Raw genomic sequence first — 17,992 nt, 5'->3', positions numbered from 1 at the left:
AGAAAAAAAGAAAGTTAAAATGGTTCCTGGATCACGGTATAAATACAGAGTTTAAAGTGTATTGCTGCAGATTGATGCACCTTTTTCTTTGCACATCTGAGCTTTCTGAAATGGAAAAGCCAGGTTAGGCAGGAATTTAGCCCAGAAATTACTCTGAATATCCACTAACCCAGCTTTCTGAAACAGAGCTCAGGTGCTCCAGAGAATGTTACTGAGTAAAAGTCGCTGGATGGTTGTGATTTTACTTACTTTAGTGGAATGAAAGAACAACAGCAGGGTAGTTAAACACTCTTTATTTGTTAGTGAAAATATCACCCTTAAAACGTAATATGTCATTCTCCATCATCTGCCTATAATGGGAAATTTGTACCAGTCTTTCAAGCCGCAAATAGCCCAGAGTTTGGAAACATGCAGGTAGATAAATCTTCTTAAGCCCCAGCATTGAACCAGCTTCCTGTACTGGGGGTGGAACACAACTTTTCAGCAAGACAAAGTATTTAAATAATCATACTGATGATTATATTTAGGCAGGTTTAGAAAATGGATGAATGATTTTTTTAAACAATTGGACAGTTTGATAGATTCCACACATATCTATGTTTAAATTGAGGTTTTAATTTCTGAGGTAAATGTAACTAGATGTAATATCAAGCATGTTATTTTGAGCCCAAATTCAGGACAAAGTGCCCTGAGCCCAAGCAACCCAGCACTGGGCATGGGAGAAAGGAAGAAAGACAAGGACTCTAGTAGTTTTTATCATTGACCACTAGGGAGCGACACTTTCTTTGCCTTCTGCTGAACTGTTGCTCAGCAATCTCAAAGTAAAATTGGATGGGAGCCCATTTTCAATCAGTTTATTCTTCATCTGCAAAATAAAACAAGGTTTCGATTAGAAACAGTCAGTTCTGCCTCATCAACATAACAGATCCAAATCTGATCAGCCATCTGAAAGATGTCTGTATCTCAAAAATCATTGTTCATGATTAGCAGCTGTGCTTAAGTTTTCTCAAATGACAATTGATTTCTGGAAATCCAAGGAAAGGTGGTCAAAGCGTAAAAATCTTCTACCTCAGGTTTTAATTGCTTTTATTATTATTATTATTATTCATTTCAGACATTACTGACCGCTTGGAGAATTTTGTCATGATTGTCTGTCAGTGGCAGTGTAGTCGAGATGTTCAGTTTCACAACAGTAAGGTAAGCTGGAAGCACAAGAGAACAACATGACTGTAGACCAGAATAATTATTTGCAGCCATTGGGAGACAGTACTGCTGCTTTCATGTTTTCATACTTACTTTTTCTTGGGATAGGTTCTGTAATTGTTGATGGATAGAATAGCAATGGTTAAACTTATTGTTGGTCATGTGAACACAACAGCAGAAACATGAAGAAATACAAAACTCAAATTAAAAAAATTGTAGCAGAGATAATTACACTTACTATGTCCAACCGTCACAATAACGCATCGAAGCTCAGACTGGTACACAGAAGTAGAGACACTGTGGAGATAATTCAGCACAGGAGCTTTATTGTTAGACTCCGGTTCAAATTACCCTAACATATATATATATATATATATATATATATATATATATATATATATATATATATATATATATATATATATATATATATATCCCACAAAATCTGAAGTAATCATGGGCAAGAAGAAAGCCATTCTTCATAAGCTTTTTGGGTCCATTGTTTTACATTTTCTTAATCTAGAATTTTTTTTAGCCTATATGCAGTACCAAAGATGGAATATGTGTTTCTTTTTCTTACTGGCTCTCCTTAACTCATTTTGCATAAGGTTGCAGAGGTTCTTTGAACCAACCTAATTTAAATTGTTTATGTACTCGCTGAAAGAAGATGCAGAACTCTGAAAACAAAGACCGGTCACCACAAAATAGCTTAAGAGTGCATGACTTAATTTATACTAAATTTAGAACGTTGCATTCAAGTCAAATTAGTTTATTTATATAACGCTAAATTTACAACAGATGTCATCTCAAGGCACTTTACAAAATCAGTTCAATGAAATCATACAGATTGGTTAAAAGTTTTACATCTGAAGAAACCTAGCACATCGTGTCAGGTTGTCGACTTGCAACATTCACTCCTCATGAATGAGCATGTATTAACACTGGATATGTCCCTGCTTTGTGTCGTTGACTTTACAGCAATCCCTCATACTAAGCATGCGTGTTGCAAAAGTGGAGAGGAAGACTCCACTTTAAACAGAAAGAAAACTCCAGGAGAACCAGAACAGCTTTCTGCCACAACCGGCTGGGGGTTAGAGAGGACAGACTATTGACAAAAAAAGAGCACAGCAGTACAATAGTGGCTCCAAAAGTACCTTCATTTAGAAGTGACAAACTAAAAGATACTCTGATGTCTGTAAATTCTAGCCCTTTCCTGGTCGACACTGTTGTGTCTTGAACTTGGTCTGTTTAGTGTAATGTAGGTAAACTGATTTGGTAGGATTTGATTCCATCGTATACTTTAAATTTCTTATTGTCATCATGAACTCTTCCAGATACCAGAATGTTTTAAATAAAAGTCTGGTGGCCTCCTGCCAGGAAACTCAAAATGGGTCATATGATATGGTCGCATCAGGACAAGTAGGTTTCATCAGACAGAAATGTAACCATCTTCCGTGGTCATGTCAGTCCTACAGTAAATCCTATAGAAAACCTGAAGCAGAGAGCAGAAGTCTGTGTCTCAGACAATCTAGAGAGATCGTGCAAAAAGGAATCGTCAAAGATCCCCATCTGTCTGTATGCTCCACCCTTGGAAATATTATATTTACCTGCAATTCTGTGACAGATTATGATATATATATATAAATAAATGGGGACGTATACTTATTACAATCACAATAAATGTAGAAAGGACCAAATACTGACCTTGCCTGGACGACAAAGCAGATGGGGTGGCTCTGTCCATCTTCACGTGCAGATGGCGTCCATGTCAGGGAAAAGCTTCCTGATTCAAAAGAGCTCTTGACTACATTGTATGGCCCGCTGTACAGCAGCTCAGTGATCCTTTATCAAACAGGAAATACACAGAATGTGATTCTAACTTTTCATCACCTACAAACAGATCACCTGTTTCCTTCAACAAACAACTGTAACAACAAGCCACGGGCACGGGCTAAAAAGAATCTGCAAAAACAATACTCCCTCCTCAATTCGAACCATATGCTCAGCAACAAAACAAATCAAGACAGATTAACTCTGAATCTCTGCTGGTGTTCAGCCCTCATTGTCATAAGTCTCCAGTGTCTGTGTGCTACTCAGTACTGCCCTGTTTTCATGCACTGCAAAAACAGATCTAAAAATAAGTAAAAAATTTCTTGAAATTAGTGTATTTGCCCTTGATTTGAGCAAGTCAATAAGATTATCTGCCAATGGAATGAGTATTTTGACCCATGAAATAAGATAATTTGATATATTGGACTTGAAAGAAGATGATGGAGATGAGTTTTTCCTATTTTAAGTGCAAAAATCTTATTCCATTGGCAAATCACCTTATTTACCCGCTCAAATCAAGGATAAATGCACTCATTTAAAACATTTTTTTTAGTTAATTTCAGTTCTGTTTTTGCAGTGTGGAGGTCCATCTGCTTGCTCTGCCCATTCTGGTGGGTCGTCTGTGTGCACCTTCTGTTCTGGTACTGCTGCCTTGGTTATACTCTCAACACCTCCGGCATCTTCTGGTCTCCTGTCTGCCTGCCATAATTCACAATCTACAATTAACTTTTTTACAAACAAAGCTCTGTGTCCAGGTATCGGGTTCTCCATCATTATTTATTACAGCACAGACATGTGGCTATTATTTGCCAAATAACCTCTTCACTGGTTTATTGTTCTATTTAAAGTCTACAAGTACTCTGCTTCTGCTTTCAGTGGAACCCTGGGGAGACACTGCCAAAGTAACATGCAAAAAAACAACAGTTATGCCCCAAGCAAACAACCTATGTAAGGTAAAGATAGCAAGATGACTGGGATCACACACATGGGACACATTGTGTCCTCCTTTCTAAAATAAAAAAAACAAGAACAAGGAAAGGAGGAGTCTGAGGATGCCATTAACAGCCATTTTTGTTGTCATCGTATACAGAAAGACATGAAGATGGGGAAAACAGCCTGTCTGTGAAGTCCATATGGATCTTCTTTTTAAAGATAGACAAAAAACTTTGCTTTACTAAATAAAATCTGAATGCTTTGTGGGTAGTTGTTTCAGACTTTATTTCTGCTCGAAACATCTCCTCGTTTGTCCCCACAGGCTTGGCAATAAACTCACCCTTGAAAGGCTGTCAGTATCTTGTGTGTGCTGTTTTCACACACAGAATAAACACTAACAAGGTAGTATTTAAAAAAAACCTGTGCTAGTAGAAACATCAGGTCCATTTTATGTCAATATAGGCAAACTTGTTCAGCGAGGGCTACTTTGAATCCCCACGTTTTGAATGAGGCTGTTGCGTACGCGCTGTGCCAAGTTACAAAATTTCAGAGGGACCCGCACTCGGGAGCGAGGACAGCACAATTGCGTCACTTTTGGCGTTCGCACCCTCACGCCCTGTTCAATGCGGCGGGTATAAACCAAGCTTAAAAGTGTCCACTCGGGGACCCTGTTGCAAAATATGCCGTTTACGTTCTTCCAAAACGACACATCAATGTGGATCAACAGCCTAAACAACAAAATACATTTGCAGATACACCTAATCTGATCTTTATGGAGATGGGGCCTGAGGGAGAAAGGAAAAAAAAAACACTCACATGCAGATTCTGCGGCATGTAACACCAAGGTTAAAACTCCACTTGTGTATAGGCGACGTTGCCTCTCCTATTTAAACTATAAAATCAAACATCAATAAGCTACGTCTGTAGTGCAACTCTTCTTTATTTTCCTTTCCTATGCCTCTGAAATGTGTTTTGTTTTCATCATGTAAAACACTGAATTGTTTTGTTGCTGAAATGTGGCTTGCAAATAAACTTGCTTTTCCCGAATGAAACAGACATGGTCCACTTCCAGTTTAAGTCAAATGTGTACAAAAACAAAATGTTATAACAAATGACTGCGCTGTGTACCAGCTTCTGTTTTTGTTTCTACTACATCTGTTTTCCATGTGTTTTGCGTTTCCTTACACAGACTGAGTTGCATCTGCTCTGATGTTGATCTCCAGAGTCTGACCAAAAGGAGTGTAGAGCCGAGCTCCGTCTTCTGGAGTTGGACTCAGAAATCTTGGCAGATAAGCACCTTCTGTGCATGATGGTGCAGCAGGATCCACTGGAACAGATCAGGAAAGAAACAACCTTAGCCATCCTGAGCTGAAAATATAAATTCAGAGTAAATTGTGTGTATGTCTTTGCCACAAATGACCCTGCAATAACTTCTTTAGATGATAAATCCATGAAGTTTTGCATGCATCTTAGCATGGTTCAGAGCATTCTGACATGCTGTTTATAAGTGGTATTCCACTTGCTGTATGTATGTTAAAATGGCCCAGCAGAACCAAATTAGTGCTGCAAAAAAAGATTATTGGAGTGTTCCTCTCCAAGATATCTTCCAAAACCACTGTAGGAGCAGGACAATGAACATCATCCAGGACTCCTCACATCTGCTCTTTAAATTCTTTAAATGCTACTATCTTGCAAATGGTACCACAGTATGAAAAGAGGAACATGCTTTTCACAGAAGATAATTTTTGAAAATGTACAGTCTAAAAGAACTGTATGTGTTTTTACTTTTTAAAAATCTTTTTAAGGTATTTTATGCTAATACCTGGAGAAGTCATGTTTCATTTATGCCGCATTTCGATTGTTTGCGAACGGATTGACTACATAGCATGATCTGATTTGATTTTATTACACCAGCATCACAGCAATAAAAAGTTCCTTTTTGTTGTTATTATATAATCTAGTTTTCCAAGAAACCCAGTTGTGGGTTATCATTAGCTGTAGGACAAAATTATCCATAGGTCAACAGAATTAAACACATGAAACAAATAAGTCTGATGTCAGAGTAGTTCTCTGTGGCTGTGAATATGGAAACCATGTCATCAGATTATACCTAGAAAAGCAAACTGGATGGGTATCTTGCTGATTGCATCGCTGGTAGTTTTCCCAACTTGTAACCCATCAGTCTGAGTCAGAGTGATTGCCTGTCTGGGAAAGTCCTCCATCACCATCTGGACTACATACCAGCCTTCATCACTGCTCAAAGTGACAGTAGGAAATGATAGGGTACAAGTCTGCAAGAACACACAAAAAAAACACAATCTCAAGAAAAGCTAAATACTTTGGGCTGTAGTGGTAAAATGAAATAAATACCATAATTCTAAACATTATAGGAGTTTTTATCCCAAACAGTTCCACTATGAACAATGTAGCTTCCATCGTAGTAGAAAAAGCTGGAGATACAGATGTGGTTAAAGGATTAGTTTGGAATTTTTTAAGAGCAGTCCTGTACCATTGTTATCAGTAATTATTCACCTTAAAGGAGCAATGAGCGATATTTCACCACTAAGTTGTGCTTGAGCACTGTCTGTAGACCAAAACAAGATGCATGACAAGCCCTGTCCTGTTAGCCAGAAGTGTTGAGGACCATGGTGCATCTTCCTTTGTCAGCTGGTGAGATGGTGATACTTTGGTCCTGGCTAAGAGATGTTATGGCTTTCCTTTCCTGCGGTATCAGGTTAGAAGGAGGTGATTTTTTTTTTGGTGTTGGAGAGGGTATCTGTTATTATGAGCTTGAATTCGCATGTGCATGCAAATCCAAGCTCAAACTAACAGCTACCAGGTATATAAAGCTTTGATCTCCACATTATTTCAGACATTTTGAACTGAGAACGCTTCCTGTATATGAAGTAAAACCTCTTCAACTTCACAATAGAAGTCCAGTTGTTGTATTTTTTAACCTTGTTTTGGATTGATACAGCTCCATAGCTATAAAGTGTCAGTTCAAACTTTTAATATCTGTGTGAAGGTAAGGCATTGATGATTATTTTTTAAGTGGAACCATGATTGCAAATGCCATTCTGTCTGATAAAAAATAAATAAAATTTGTTGAGCCCAAATATTTTTCAAAACAAGCATTAAGAAACTACATGAAAACCCTTTTGAAAAAAATAGAAGCCCCTGATTTGGTATGTCCACATCTTGATTGATTGCTTATTTCAAGTCATGCAGAAATCAATACATTGTTCTTTGAACAACAACAAACTATACTGGGTTGTATGTATATATATATATCTTCTCTCTTCTTCCTCTTCTATCTTTTTTAAAAGGGGTATGTGGTTAAATTTTACTAAATCCAGTAGTTTAGACAACACAGTAATACCCTAATGTTTAATATTTCCTGATTGCAAATGTAAATCTAGGGGGTTCTGAAAAGAGCAATTAATTGGCAGTACCGTAGATTTAGACCAGTTTATAGGGTAATCTGAAACCTTTGAGAAAGATTCTAGTAATCTAATTACTTGAGAGAGGGAAGAGTTTGAGTGCTGAAGATAGAGTAACACATCATCAGCATAGAGACTAATCTTGTGCTCTATTTTCATGCATTTTATACCTTTGACAGCATTAGTTTGTCTAATTGTTGCTGCTAGAGGTTTGATAAAAATGGCAAAAAGTGAGGGGGAAAGCGGGCATCCTTGCCTAGTGCCCCTCAGGAGACAAAAGCTGGAAGATGTTTGGTTATTTGTCCTGACACAGGCTGTAGGAAAGCTGTATAAAGTTGTTAACCAATTTATAAAAAAAAGTTGCCGAAACCAAATTTATGTAGAGTAGCGATTAAAAAAATTAAATTTACTCTATCAAATGCTTTTTCTGCATCTAAAGACATTATATTAGTTTTAATATTTGTACTGTAGGAATAATCTAATAAATTAAGTAATATGCTTATGTTTGTGGATGACTGTCTTCCTCTGATAAAACCAGTTTGATCAGGGTGAGTATAAAAGGAGTGACTTTATCTAATAGTTTTGCAAAAGCTTTACATATTATTTTAATATCCACGTTCATTAAGGATATGGGACGATAGCTGGTGGGCAACATAGGATCTTTGCCTGGCTTAAGCAGAAGACTGATGGTGGCAGATTTCATATTAGCTGGAAATCTGCCATTTTCCTGAATTTCCAGCAACATTCTGTGGAACGTTGGTGCCAGAATACTCCAGAACTCCTTATAAAACTCAGTAGGGAATCCATCTGGGCCTGGAGCCTTTTTATTGGGCATGCTTGTTAAGAGCTTCCTGAACTTCAACTGTTGTCAGCGGTGAGTCCAGTGTCGTTCTTTGGCTATCTGATAGTTTAGGAAGTGTAATTTTATCCAGAAATTGCTTGATGTCATTATCTGATGGATTTATCTGTGATGTGTATGAAGATTTGTAGAAATCTCGGAAGGTGTTATTTATACATTCTGGATCATGTAATGTATTCCCAGTTGAGTCTGTAACTGCAAATATAGTTGTTTTCTCTTTATTTATTTTTAGCTGATTAGCTAAGAAGCTTCCTGACTTATTGCCATGTTCAAAATTTTCTATTCGAAGTTTTTGTATTAGATATTTATTTTGCTTTTCAATATAATGGTTTAATTCTAATTTTATTTTACGGATTTTACCCAACTTTCCCTCTTCTTGAGAAGTTTTTAGTAACTTAAGTTTTTCTTCTAATTCCTGAATCTTTTTGTTTTCTATCTTCTTTTTATGAGATCAGAATGAAATTATTTTACCTCTCATCACTGCTTTCCCTCTCTTCCCATAGTATAGATGCTGAAGTGCCTGGCAGATCATTGTATTCTAGGTATGAAGCCCACTCTTCTTTGAAAATTTTGATAAATTCTTCATCTTTAAGCAGCAATGTATTAAATCTCCAACTCGTGTTTTGTGGGGTTATTTTTTTATTTGTTAGGGTTAAAGTAACAGGAGCATGATCACTAATAGCAATAGGATGAATAACAGCCTCTGAAACGTCTGACAGCAGCGAGCTGCTGATTAAGAAATAGTCCAAACGAGAATAAAAGTGGTGGACATATAAAAAAAAAAAGTATATTCCTTACTATTTGGATGAAGAGATCGCCATGCATCGCAAAGACCAAAATCCCTCATGTATTGTTTGACTACATTTAATGACTGCCAACTACGCTGAGTCCCTGTTGTATTCAGCCTGTCTATTTCCTCATTTAGACCAAAGTTGAGCCCCCCCCCCCAATAATTAGAGAACAATCCCCGTGTTTTGAAAGTGCATGGAAGAGTTTGTGGAAGAATGAGGGTTCATCAACATTTGGACCATATATCCTGACAATACATAACTTCTGGTTATGAATAGATATTTTAATTATTATGACTTTACCTTCAGGATCAATAATTTTGTCTAATACTTTAAAACTAACGTTTTTGTGGATTAAAATTGCCACTCCTCTCTGTCTAGAGTTATAGCAGGCAGCAAACACATTAGGGAACTCAGGTGAGTTAAGATCACTGACAGTTGTAGCAGATTTATGGGTTTCTTGCAATAAGACAACATCTGCCTTTAACCTTGTAAGCTGATTAAAGATCTTTAGCTTTTTCTCTCTGGTGCCAGCCCCATTAACATTCCATGTCACAAACTTTACATTCATCATAGGTGAAAGTGAGAAGTTGGAAACTGCATGTCCTTGGAAAAATAGTTATACATAGACCCAGGTAGCATCTTCTGACGTGCTTGTGATTGTCTGGTCAACAGGAAAGAAGCAGACGAATAATATAAAGAAAGACAGAGAAATAAGAGAGTGCAAAGAGTGAGAAAATATGAAAGAGGAAGAGCCACAGCCCATGCCTCGTGTACCCAACCGTGACTAACAACCATACCGTGCCAACGTGCTCTTGAGCAGTGCATTTATTTCTTTTATCACCGTGTTCCGATCGATGCGTTTTTTCCCCCCCAAGTGTGACAAGCTTTAAATCCACCTGTTGTGCATCTATTAAAGCCAAGGAGTAATCTTCTGATCCCTGAACAATTGACCATTAATATAAAGTTTGTCAACTGCTACGGTAGCTCTGGCGTCTTCGGTAATGTATTTTTTCCTGATTGGAAATAACACTCACCTATGATTGCTTTTGTACTTAATAGTATTCAATTTAGTTTTTTACTGTTTTAAATAATTATTCTTGTTGTGATTTACTGCGATTATCTATAACCATTACAGTTGCATATTTTCTTTATCAGTATTGCTGGTATCATCCCTTATCTCATTCTCACACATCAATGATTTCATATATTGTATCATAATATTTTTTTTATTTCTAATAGTTTTTGGGCGGGGGTTAATATAATGCATGCATTTTTTTCTTCTTCACAATAACTGCAACAAATCTAAACTGAATCAGTTTAAGCATATTCGTTTCACAAAGGTTTTAGTGGACAATGTGCCAGGCGGACCTTTAATTTTGGTACAAAGTGTCCCTGCTCCAACACATCTGATTCAAATTAACAATTTACTTTCTCAGTCTGCCATCAAGGTCTGCAGAGGCCTACTAATTAAGCACTCATTAGGTTCATCTGTGCAGAACGAGAAAAAAAACGTCTAAGACATGCAATACTTGAGGACTGACTTTGGACACCACATCATTCTCATTTGAAATATTTCAAATGCGAATGCTGAATATTTGCCTGTGCTTCTACAAAACACTTTATGTAGTTTTTCAACTTATTACTGACTCATATAAACTATTTATTTGTCTAACATGAGATTAGTGTATGTTACTTACAGAGGACAGGCTGAGAACAGGCGGAGGTGTGCAGGGTGAGGCACATTCAGTCAAGGATAAGTTAGCATATTTGCATTTAACCTCGTCTCCATCCGGGTCAAAGGCCAGCAGGTTAATATTTCTAGGACAGTTTGAAGGAACTCTGAGGGAGCAAAAATATAAAGAAATCAATTACTGTAGAACATGACTATTTGTTGTCATCATATCAAAGATGTATTGTTCTTTTTTTGGGTGCTGATAAAACCTCCAGGTTTATCATACTTTTGTTATCAAACTGAAGCACCATTGAGGCATTTGTTCTTCTTTGCTGATATAATTGTGGATAAGCACAATAATATTAATATAATATTAATCACTGCTGCCTTGCAAAAGGAAGGTCCTTGGATTGAATCTCAGCCTGATTACTAAAACTTGCTTTAAAAATCTTGAAGTTTTGTCACAGTTACAGGCTTATACTGGAAATATTTAAATGGATTCAAAGTTATGTGAAGCTATACTAATCCAATGCTGCACTCGCTTAGCTGAAAAATAAAAAAATAATGTTAATTTAAAATCTGTTTAATATTTTCATCCATCTATCCATCCATTCTCTTCCGCTTATCCGGGGTCGGGTCGCGGGGGCAGCAGCTTCAGTAGGGAGGCCTAGACGTCCCTCTCCCCAGCCACTTGGGCCAGCTCCTCAGGAGGAATCCCAAGGCGTTCCCAGGCCAGCCGGGAGACATAGTCCCTCCAGCGTGTCCTGGGTCTTCCCCTGGGCCTCCTCCCGGTGGGACGTGCCCGGAACACCTCACCAGGGAGGCGTCCAGGAGGCATCCTGACCAGATGCCCGAGCCACCTCAACTGGCTCCTCTCGACGTGGAGGAGCAGGGGCTCTACTCTGAGTCCTCCCCGGATGACTGAGCTCCTCACCCTATCTCTAAGGGAGAGCCCAGACACACTACGGAGAAAACTCATTTCAGCCGCTTGTATCCGGGATCTTGTTCTTTCGGTCACGACCCAAAGCTCGTGACCATAGATGAGGGTAGGAACGTAGATCGACCGGTAAATCGAGAGCTTCGCCTTTTGGCTCAGCTCTCTCTTCACCACAACGGACCGGTACAGCGACCGCTTCACAGCAGATGAAGCGGCAATCCACTTGTCAAACTCATGCTCAATTTCCCCCTCATTTTTGAACAAAACCCCAAGATACTTTAACTCCACCACTAGGGGGAGCACATTGGCTGCTCCTAGAAATTCTGTCCATAAAAGTTATGAACAGAATCGGTGACAAAGGGGAACCTTGGCGGAGTCCAACTCTCATTGGAAACGAGTCCGACTTACTGCCGGCAATGCGGACCAGACTCTGACACCGGTCGTACAGAGACCTGACAGCCCTTATTAAAGGGCCCGGTACTCCATACTCCCGGAGTACCCCCCACAGTATCCCTCGAGGGACACGGTCGAATGCCTTCTCCAGATCCACAAAGCACATGTAGACTGGTTGGGCAAACTCCCATGCCCCCTCCAGAATCCTGCTGAGGGTGTAGAGCTGATCTAATGTTCCACGGCCAGGACGAAAACCACACTGCTCTTCCTGAATCCGAGATTCGACTATCCGACGGACCCTCCTTTCCAGAACCCCTGAATTACCAGGGAGGCTTAAGAGTGTGATTCCTCTGTATTTGGAACATTACTGCTTTTGCCACAGCTTTCTGCTTGATTTCATATATATATAAATATATCCATCCAGCCATCCATTTTCAAACATGCAATATATATGCAAAACGCTTTATTAGATATTATTCTAGGACTATTTCATGTTCAATGGACACAAAAACAGGAAGGTAGAATAGAAACAATGGAAGAGAAAAAAATGAGATAAAATGCTAAAAGGGAGAAAAGGTGACAGAAATAGAGGAGAGGAGGAGGAAAAGGTTAACACAATAGTTTGCTAAAACTATAATTGCCAACATGTGATCCAAATGATTACAGAATTACCTCAGAGCAGGAAACATGGTGGTCTGTGGTGATGAGTTGGGTTTGTTGGTGTCAGACCGGATCCTCAGTTCAACATTTGCCACAGCTCTCCAACCTACAATGCCATTTTTATTACTGAACCAGCCACTACTGTCAAACCTGGAATTGATGTTAGAGATTAGTTTTAAAGGTTGCAGACAAAGACTTCAGTTATTTTTGTTCCAATAACTCATTGAAATGTTCTTAAAGATTTGATATTTAGTTGTGATATTTAAACTTCTGTATTTCTAATATCTCTTCACACAGATAATCTAAATATCCAAATATTTCTTTAAACATCTTTAATGTGGACTCACGCAAGCTGAAATGGAGAGTTGTTGGGAAGAGACCGAGACGTGATTTTTTCACTCTGACACCAAGAATCAGTGACTTGCTCAAAGTTGGTGTTTGAAAGAATCACACTTTCAGTACCACAGTTTCCAGTGCAAGCAAATGAACCATCTTGGCAGGTTAGGAAGTTATACTTATAGCGAAGGACCACCTGTAGGTTTTTATAGTTTAAGTATCAGGTGTTATCAAATTTTAAAAGTTAAACAAGAATTTACAAGTAATCTGTACTTACAGAGACTGATCCATCTGAAAAAATTTCTTTTGGATAGTAGGTCACTATAGCGCCACGATAATGAGAGGCTTGTGCACCACTGACCAGCAGCAGCAGCAGCAGCACAGAGAGCAACATGTTGAACAAGTCAATGGATCTGCACTAAAACAGAGGTACTGGAGACCAGTGCCTGTAGTCACAAATATTCTCAGTCCTCTCAGAGAGCTTCTACCTTACCCTAAAAAAAAGTGCTACCAAGGAGTCTTAGCTTCAGAGCAGTTGCTAGAGTGACTCTGAGTAAGCAGACGACAGAAATGTTTATCTTTGTGAGGAGGTGTGGTTGATCCTGTTGCTAGGTGTGCCGTGTCTTTAAGAGCTGTGATTGGTTTATAGTACAAGAAAACCACAAATGCGTTCCTAGTAATCAATAGAGAAAAAATAATGTGTGTCTTTATGATGAAACTTAGAAAACTAGGCAAGGCAAGCCATGTTTATTTGTATGGCACATTTCAGTACAAGGACAATGAAAAGTGCTTTTAAATAACACAGTGAGTTCAGATTTTTTTTATTACTATTTTCATCCTTATCATTATTTTGCCATACTTATACTGCTTCATCTATTTAATATTAATGCGCATTTACTTCTCAGCATTTTACTGGGATTGCCTGCTTATATAAATCTGGATTTGGCAAAAAGACTGACATAAAAAGGCAAATAGAAGTGGAGAAAACTAAGAGGAGCAGTGCCTCTGTCCCACAAAGTGGCAGGAGAATGGAGGAGTGTTGAAAGTTAAATTGGTCTTTGGATCACGGTGCGAACAGGTGGACTTTGAAGCACAGATCAAAGTGCCTTTTTCTCTGAGCGTCTGGGTGCATAATAGCCTGAGAAGCGTTGAGAAGCATTCCATGCAGCAATCAAAGTAAGGAGATGGCATCACACAAGCGAACGTCATTTAAGCTACTGACATCATCTACAATACTGAAAATACTTTCTCATCTCTTTTGTCTAGAGTGTGTATATATTTCTGCAAATTTTTTTCACTTCTAAAATGTTTATTATTGAGAGCATTTTCTGTGAATATTTTAAAAAGTCCTCTGTATTATATTCTTTGGACATTTCTCCCATTTTAATTCATGATCTGTTTTTTTGCTATTATTAATTCATGCTCAGTAACATTATGTTAGCATAGCCACACCTTTAACCCATCGGGTCTCTGAAACTTATTAATTTCCCTCTATGGGAATGATAAAGTGTAAATTATATATATATATATATATATATATATATATATATATGATTATTAAGGAAGTTTATGTGCTCATTTCCTCCACTGTTTAGGTGGTGTATCAGCCAATCAGCTCTCTCTGTTTCTGCCATCTTTTTGCTTCAGACACTCTTAGCTTCACTAAATGTCCTCCTCACTAATCCTAACATGTTGTCACTTAGGAGCTCTCTAAAGGCTCAAGATGCTTTGTGAATAACTTTTATCTCACCGATGTAAAACTCTAAGAAAAACCTTAGAATTTGGGAAATTCTAATATTTCACAGAAGGGCATTTATACTCCCAAAGTCTGCCTTTCCTCCACTCCCTGTCATTTTCTATTTACATTTCTGGCTGTGGAAGATTTTCATGGTGAAGCTTTAACCTCAGTGTGGACCAGCGCACCAGCAATTTGAAATTGGTAACATAAAAAAAAATATCTTATTTTTGTCCTGCTCTGTTCAAACTGTGTACTTTTGATACAATTATTAAAAAAAAAAACACTCAGCTATGGATGTGTGTGAAGGCACATTAGCAATTTTAGTGGCTTCATTACCACCTGATGGCTGTTCTGGGTTATTGCACCCCAGATCACCAAATTATTATTTTATCTTTTTTCTGGTCTTTTTAGATGAACACAAAAAAATACCAAGTGCATAAGGAACATCTAAAAAATATAACTGCTCTACAAAGAGCTGAAACACACACTGTGGAGTCACTGGTATTATAATCACATCACAGACAGTCAGAGTCAAAGAGTGTTTGGACAAAACCTGCCGAGCAGTTCAGTAAAGATTGTCTGCAGCCAACAAAGAAAAAGGCAAATAGTTTAGGATTCTATCATGTTTAACTGTGTTTTTAGTTAACTGAAATATGCAAATGCATACAACTGAATACAACTGATGCTTTTCACCAGCTTTAAATTTCTTCTGCATCAGCAATTTAAAATATGTAGCAAAGATCTTAAATCAATGCTCCTCAGCTCTGGAGTCAACTCCTAGATAACCTGACAGACACGTCCAGCTGTTATATCAGTACTGAAAGCGACTTTGCTATTTAGGTCAAACATGATTTTATCAGTTCATGTCTATCATGTCTAATGTTTAGTGTTTATATTTTAAAATATTACCATTTTAACTCATCTGTCTTTTTATGTAGTGCCTCAGTTTCTATTATTGTTTCGATGTATTTCATTATTTTGACGTCTCCTATCTTGTTTGATTAAACGCCAAATTACACATCCCTGAGAGATAACTCTGCTTGGGTCATTTATTTTAAGAAAATGATCACGTTCTCTGGATATTTGTGATTTTAACATTTACTTGTTTGTTTATTCATGTCTTGCCATATTAGTTCATGCTTTTGTTTGCAGTTCTGTCTTAAGTTGGCTTTCTCTGTTTCCTCGGATTTGCACCTCTAGTTCATTTGTCTTTATCCGTGCCTTGGTATATAAGGTCACTGGTTCTGTGTTCACCACTGGAGTCGTCTGTTTTAATACCGCACTCAGTCATCATGACTGCTTCTTCTACGTAGTTTAGCTTTTTGCTCTGTCCATGCTCCATGTCCAGATCTCTTCGTGCCGAGCTGTAAAGTTTAGTATTTTTGTTTCCCTTCTACTTGTAATGCTGCTGAAATTCAAGTCTGTAATTTGGTCCTGTTATCTACATCAAACGTGTCAAAAATAATACAAATTTGGTTGCACACTTAAAGAGAAAAATTAAACTGTTGCTGAATAAAAAAATGCAACATTTGTACTTCTGTTTCTAATTCAGTTTCTAATTGCTTCTGATGTTCTGTTGTGGACCCACATGTGATGTGCTGGTTGCAAACCCCTGGTTTAGGAATACATGAGGACTCAGGATTTTGAGCTTGGTTATTAGACACATAACATCTGTAGTTCACCAACTTTTTTAGGAAAAAAACAAAATTCACAAGGTACCTCAACATATGTATTGCATTTTTGGAGAGGATTTACCTTTACTTTTGACAGAAATGGTGAAATGGTTATACAACACAAAGTTAATATAAATCAGATAATTTAAAACCAGAAACCTGAAAGAAAAACAAAAACATGCCTAAAGAGAAAGATAGTTAATTTAACAATAAATGTCTGACTAAAATAACAATAAGAACCTTGCACTTTTGAAAATATTCTATTTTATCAATGGCACACCAATAAAAAAATGCACACTACTCAATGAGTCCCTCACCCTCAGCAGGATTCTGGGGGGGGCATGGGAGTTTGCCCAACCAGTCTACATGTGCTTTGTGGATCTGGAGAAGGCATTCGACCGTGTCCCCTGAGGGATCCTGTGGGGGGTACTCCGGGAGTATGGAGTACCGGACCCTTTAATAAGGGCTGTCAGGTCTCTGTACGACCGGTGTCAGAGTCTGGTCCGCATTGCCGGCAGTGAATCGGACTCGTTTCCGGTGAGAGTTGGACTCCGCCAAGGTTGCCCTTTGTCACCGATTCTGTTCATAACTTTTATGGACAGAATTTCTAGGTGCAGCCAAGGTGTTGAGGGGATCTGTTTTGGTGGCCTTAGGATTGCGTCTCTGCTATTCGCGGATGACGTGGTCCTATTGGCTTCATCAGGGCGTGATCTACAGCTCTCACTGGAGCGGTTCGCAGCCGAGTGCGAAGCGGCCGGGATGAAAATCAGTGCCTCCAAATCCGAGACAATGGTCTTGAACCGGAAAAGGGTAGAGTGCCTTCTCCGGGTTGGCGAGGATGTCCTGCCCCTAGTGGAGGAGTTCAAGTATCTTGGGGTCTTGTTCACGAATGAGGGGAAGATGGAGCGGGAGATCGACAGGCGGATTGGTGCAGCGTCTGCTGTGAAGCGGGCGCTGTACCGGTCCGTTGTGGTGAAGAGAGAGCTGAGCCAAAAGGCGAAGCTCTCGATTTACCGGTCGATCTACGTTCCTACCCTCATCTATGGTCACGAGCTTTGGGTTGTGACCGAAAGAACGAGATCCCGGATACAAGCGGCTGAAATGAGTTTTCTCCGTAGTGTGTCTGGGCTCTCCCTTAGAGATAGGGTGAGGAGCTCAGTCATCCGGGGAGGACTCAGAGTAGAGCCGCTGCTCCTCCACGTCGAGAGGAGCCAGTTGAGGTGGCTCGGGCATCTGGTCAGGATGCCTCCTGGACGCCTCCCTGGTGAGGTGTTCCGGGCACGTCCCACCGGGAGGAGGCCCAGGGGAAGACCCAGGACACGCTGGAGGGTCTATGTCTCTCGGCTGGCCTGGGAACGCCTTGGGATTCCCCTGGAGGAGCTGGTCCAAGTGGCTGGGGATAAGCGGAAGAAGACGGACGGACGGACGGACTCAATGAGTCATTATTAAAAGTAAAGTTTCATTAGCTAGAACAATCATAACTTGTAAAGAAAAAAGGAAAGAAAAAAGGCTTTTGGCAGTGGTGCT

The 17,992-nt window shown here is 39.0% G+C and overlaps 1 protein-coding gene across 1 annotated transcript; it reads right to left on the bottom strand.

Moving 5' to 3' along the window:
- Nucleotides 1-298: 298 nt before the first annotated feature.
- Nucleotides 299-13,639, bottom strand: LOC110367659. Its single transcript, XM_036129034.1, has 11 exons — nucleotides 13,332-13,639; nucleotides 13,066-13,250; nucleotides 12,731-12,868; nucleotides 10,754-10,895; nucleotides 6,077-6,257; nucleotides 5,152-5,293; nucleotides 2,908-3,045; nucleotides 1,442-1,500; nucleotides 1,297-1,314; nucleotides 1,126-1,202; nucleotides 299-865 (listed from the first exon to the last, which is right to left on the bottom strand). Exons 1-11 carry the CDS (start codon nucleotides 13,446-13,448, stop codon nucleotides 767-769), a joined length of 1,296 nt encoding a protein of 431 aa, XP_035984927.1. The 5' UTR covers nucleotides 13,449-13,639; the 3' UTR covers nucleotides 299-766.
- Between the last annotated feature and the right edge of the window lie 4,353 nt (nucleotides 13,640-17,992).

This window comes from Fundulus heteroclitus, unplaced genomic scaffold (genome assembly GCF_011125445.2).
Source record: "Fundulus heteroclitus isolate FHET01 unplaced genomic scaffold, MU-UCD_Fhet_4.1 scaffold_130, whole genome shotgun sequence".
Lineage (NCBI taxonomy): Eukaryota > Metazoa > Chordata > Actinopteri > Cyprinodontiformes > Fundulidae > Fundulus > Fundulus heteroclitus.
The sequence above is the reverse complement of the archived record's forward strand: the minus strand, read 5'-3'. Positions and strand labels throughout refer to the sequence as shown.